The sequence below is a fragment of the Alosa sapidissima genome, chromosome 4 (genome assembly GCF_018492685.1).
Source record: "Alosa sapidissima isolate fAloSap1 chromosome 4, fAloSap1.pri, whole genome shotgun sequence".
Lineage (NCBI taxonomy): Eukaryota > Metazoa > Chordata > Actinopteri > Clupeiformes > Clupeidae > Alosa > Alosa sapidissima.
In genome coordinates this window covers 16,027,989-16,032,988 of record NC_055960.1, presented here as the reverse complement: position 1 = coordinate 16,032,988, position 5,000 = coordinate 16,027,989, and the positions used below count along the sequence as shown (strand labels likewise).

General features: G+C 46.6%; 1 protein-coding gene across 5 annotated transcripts in view; it reads right to left on the bottom strand.

Annotated features, from left to right (window-relative positions):
- The window catches only part of arhgef10la (Rho guanine nucleotide exchange factor (GEF) 10-like a), a 143,656-nt gene that overhangs the window by 81,673 nt on the left and 56,983 nt on the right, over window positions 1-5,000 (bottom strand). For all 5 annotated transcript variants that reach the window (XM_042090703.1, XM_042090706.1, XM_042090705.1 and 2 more), the window contains 2 exons: window positions 3,572-3,687; window positions 1,819-1,946 (listed from right to left, as the gene is read on the bottom strand). In XM_042090703.1, coding sequence (XP_041946637.1) covers window positions 1,819-1,946; window positions 3,572-3,687 — 244 coding nt within the window. The remainder of the gene's footprint in view (window positions 1-1,818; window positions 1,947-3,571; window positions 3,688-5,000) is intronic.

Here is a 5,000-nt window from a genome sequence, read left to right as displayed (position 1 = left end):
CTGAACTTCCGAACTTAGAACATTGCTCCCACTGCACAAAGCAGGCAGCAGGTGCAGGAGCAAAGGAGAGGAGCGGAGAGGAGAGGAGAGGAGAGGAGGGGAGGGGAGAGGAGGGGAGAGGAGGGGAGAGGAGGGGAGGGGAGAGGAGGGGAGAGGAGGGGAGAGGAGGGGAGGGGAGGGGAGGGGAGTGGAGGGGAGAGGAAAGGGGGCAAGTAGAGAGAGAAGACGAAGGGAGGAGTGAGGATGTGAAGGAGGAGAAACTGAAAGTGGGTTGGGGAAGTGGAGAGGGGGAGGCGGATGAAAATGGGAATGAAAAGGCGAGGGGAGGGGGGGAGGGGGGAGGAGAGGTGGAGAGATGAGAAGATGGAGAAGAGAGCAGGGGAAAAACGGGAACAGGAGATGAAGAGGACAGAATAAAAGTGGAGTTTGGAAAGAGAGAGGCAAAGGTAGGGACAAAAAGAAGAAGAGAGGAGAGGAGAAAGGTGGAGAGAGAGAGTGAGGATGGAGGAGAGGAGGGGGGGTGCTAGCTACTGGGACTGCCACCTCCAGCTGTCACTGTCTGTACTGCCTGGCAGACAGGTGGAGATAAACACGGCTCTATCACTTCACTCCCCTCCGCTCCTTAAACTGCTAACCCTTTCTGCCTGCCTCCATACTCCACACTTCATGCTTTATCTCCTCAGTCTCTTCTCATAAACCTGTAAGCGAGGAGGGGGATGTGTGTTTATCATTTAAATACAGCCCTTGGCCTGAACTCAACGTCGACACACACTCTCTCTCTCTCCCTACTTTTCCTCCCACCTTTTCCCTCTCTCATCTCTTCTCCACTCCTTCTATTCATCCCTCTCTCATCCTGTCCTCTACTGTACATAGCCACTCCATAAGGTTGCAGTTTCTTTCCACCACTGCTCCACAGACACACTTACAGAGCAGCTGTGTGACCTTCAGAGGAGGTGATCCATGCTGAATAATGCCTTGTGATTGTGCCCATGCCATATCCACCACTCATAATGCCTTGGGATTGTGACATCAAAGACGCAGCAGGGACAGGACAAGGTCTCAAGAGAGGCTTCTAACAAAGGACACAGACTCCTGCACATGCATGCACAGAACATGCGTCACAACAAGCCCCTGCAATGACGTCCGCCAATTATTACCTTCCTTATTACATTACCTTATAATTTCCAAAGATAATTCCTCTGACAAAAGGTCACTATGATCAAGGCTTTTAGAAGAGGTGTGTGAAGCAGGGTTTCCGTTGTCCGGTAATTGCTGTAATTTCCTGGTGTCTTTAGAGTCCTGTGGTGACTTGCATGGCTCTGAGAGAATACTGTAGTTGAAGAGGTCCAGGTAGAGGAGCACGTGGGTGTGTGGCCGAAAAAGAACTCTAATAGTGCACTTTTTAGTCTTTTTAAGTTTCCTTAATTACCAAAATGGAAATGGGAAAGCCTCTAAAAATAAATGTAAAAAAAAATCAAGAAATATTTTAAAACAAAAATCAAGCCCAACCTGAGCTTGGTCAAAAATTAACTTCAGATGTGGTGTCTCGTTGCAACTTATTTCGGGCCGTGAGAGAGAGAGAGAGAGAGAGAGAGAGACAAGAATGGAGGAAAGTGAAGTAGATGTAGGTAGCAGAGATGGAGGGTGAGGAGTTGGAGGATGTGTAGAAGATGAGAGCAAAAGAGAGAGAGAGAGAATAAGATAAAAGAGGAGAGGAGACGAGATGAGGAGATGTGGAGAACATCAGTCACATCACATGTGAAAGACAAGAAGAAGAAGAAGAAGAAGAAGAAGAAGAAGAAGAAGACGAAGGCTCACTTGTCAGGTCGGCCGGGCACCTGCAGGCGGAGGCGGCACTTGTTGGCACTCTGGATCTGGTCCTCTTTGATGCGGATGAGCCTCTGAAGAGCCAAGCACCAGTCCTGAGCCACGGTCGTGTTCAGGTTCTGAGACGGCCAGACAGAAAGGGAGAAATGGAGAGAGGTGGAGGTGGAGAAGAGTGATGAGAGGGAAATGATGGAGAGGGAGAGAGAGGGTGTGAGCCAGAGACAGAGAGATACTGAATCTTATGCTGTGCCAAAAAAGAATACCTTTTCATAATACTCCTCTTCAAATTCATAGAGGTTCACCACACAGATCTATTTTTACTCGCACGCCTACTTTTCTTATAATCTTGCCCCTAGACTCATGTGCAACCTCCTACTACTGCAAACACATAAACACAAACAGACACACACACACAGACAGACACACACACACACACACAGACACACACACACAGACACACACACACACACACACACACACACAAGCTCTAGCGACAGAAGGGCTTCTTCTCTTACACTTGTGAGTGACATTCCAGATGTCTAAAAGCCATTATCTGCCTTGTGCATTCCTCTCAAGGGCAATTTTACCTCCATTTTTGCACAACAATTGGTCAAGAGTGCTCTGCTCCCCAACAACAAAACAAGACACTCAAAGCAAAATCCTCCAGCCATAAATACACACACAAATAAATAAATAAATAAATAAACAAACAAGCTTTTGTTGTTTTGGGTTGCTTGACATTCTGACACCTTTCACTTGGGAACATTATAAAAAAAAAAAACAAGTGAGGGAAAATAAATATAAAAGGTTGGCAATGAGAATCTATGCTTGATCATCTGGGTGTGCGTTGACGGTGTTATTTAGTGGGGGGTTTTTTGTCTCGTTGCAGACGTTGGAGAGGTGTCCTGATTTGAGTGCTTTCTGCTGTCGATGTTGCGAGGAATCGGGCTCTGTCGAATGCCTGACTGATTCCCACATCTCTGAGTCACTCTTTTGTCACAGCACTATCAGGAGGATGTGGACTACGGTCATCTGGCAACACCATTATTTTGCCACCTGACTTTAATCACTTAATACTTGGCATTGAGCAAACTTTCTCCAAACGTTCTATAGTGTTGGAAACATACCCCAATAGTGTGTCCCAAGACTCTTTTCACAAAGTGAATGAGTCTGGTTTTAACCAGGCTACCGGTAAGAACTCCACAATTAGACTGTTTTTTTTACTCTTTTCACTGCTTTTCAGAAACCTTGTTCAAGTACTTTCTGGGCTCAGGGTTTGTGTCTCTTTATTAGAACAGCTCTTTTGTAGCCCGGAATGGCTGGAGTGCGCTGATAACAGATTCTCCTCAACATCATATAGTAGTTGCATCATAGTCAGTTCAGCTAAAGAGTAAAATCTAGACCAACAAGACAGCTTCATTTCATACAGACAATCCAAATAATTATTTCATCCAATTCTGTCATGTTTAATAAAAACGTCACATCCCTGAACCCAAGTCTAGTCCAGAGCATTAGTGATGGGCAAATGAAGCTTTGGTGAACCACTGAACCCCAGCAGTGTGAAGCTAGCAACACTAATGAAAAAAATCCAATATGGCCACCCCATGTAAATTTTTCAACATAAAAGTCCTTACCCAAACCAGTATATGTAACCAAAAATACTGGTTTACAGCTTTGGTTCAGTGGTTCACCAAAGCTTAATTTGCCCATCGCTACAGAGCATCTGTACTCAATGGTGCACTACCTGATAAGTCCCCTGCAGCGTTCCCACCAGTAGTGTGACCTGCTCCACCACGGCCAGATCGTGTTGCAGCTCCTGCAGCTCCTGAAACAGCTTTGGAGGTCCCAGCACTACTTTCCCTGTGCACAAAACATCAATAATAAGAAGAATAATCATTTTGAAAATCATGAATAAATAAAAACACCAACACGGACATCAATTCCAAGGTTTGCACTTTGTTTTTTGTTTTTTCTAAGATACATTTTAGTTCATTTTAGGGCTATTCTAAACTTTAAAGGCCAGTGAAAACAGACAGGAAGTGAGTGGGAAAGAGAGAGCTGAGGAGTGAGCTCAGGAAATGACCTCAGGCCGTACACAAGCACGGGGATCTCGTGGGCACTATGTGGTACGGAACGCCAATATTGCTGCTGAGCTATGCACCCACCCACCCAAGTTTGCCCTTCGTCAAAGGCCACAGAAGTTGACAGGGAGAATGGCTGTGCAATCTCTGCTAGTCACACCTGACGAAAAAAAGGATCCATGCAAAAGTGGATATCAAATCCCAGTTGGCTATGAAGTCCAATAGTCACACTCTGTGAATACTAGAAGACCGAAATTAAATAGAGAGAGAGGGAGAGAGAGAGAGTGAGAGAGATATATAGATAAATAAATAAATGAAGCAAAGTCATTTGTAGATAGGGGGCCTGTGCTTCTGACAGGGCGAACGCAGGTGTCTCATTAGATGTAAAATGTGCCATTGATTTGAATGGCCGTCTCTTCCCTCTCTGTCTCTGCAGTTCCAATGCTCTCGTCTCACTAATCAATAGCAGGGCCATTCTCTCACACACACACACACACACACACACACACACAAACACACCTGACCTGACTCCTGTGATCCTGTGCATGAACACACAATTAAATTGCACTGCTTACTGTGCCTGGCTGGAGTTGTCTGGCCACCATCATTATCGGGGGGGCTGAGGGGGGAGGGAGGGAGCATTGAGAGAATGGACTGGGCCCACAAGGTAACAGTGTAGAGGCAGTAGGCTGTCTAATACCACCTGGTACCACCTTGGCGACAGCCTACCTTTAATGGTTTAATGGGATCCTCTGTGTGTGCTCGCACACACACTCGCACACTCGCGCACACACACACACACACACACACACACACACACACACACACACACACACACACAGAGAGAGAGATCGCAGGTGTATTGGGATCAATGGAATGGTGTGTGTGTCCTCGTAGTTGCGCAGCGCGACGGTGAGCAGGTTTCCGTTCCGACACCGGCATCGCCAGTTGGCTGCCGCCCCGGAGGTGAATCCTACTGACTTGTTATCCTGTGTAATCCAGTTGGTGTGTTGAGATTGGGCTTCACACCCAGACACAGTAATCCACAGCTTTTTGCCAGACCTCAAGGCAGAGAGAGGTACCGAAAGAGAC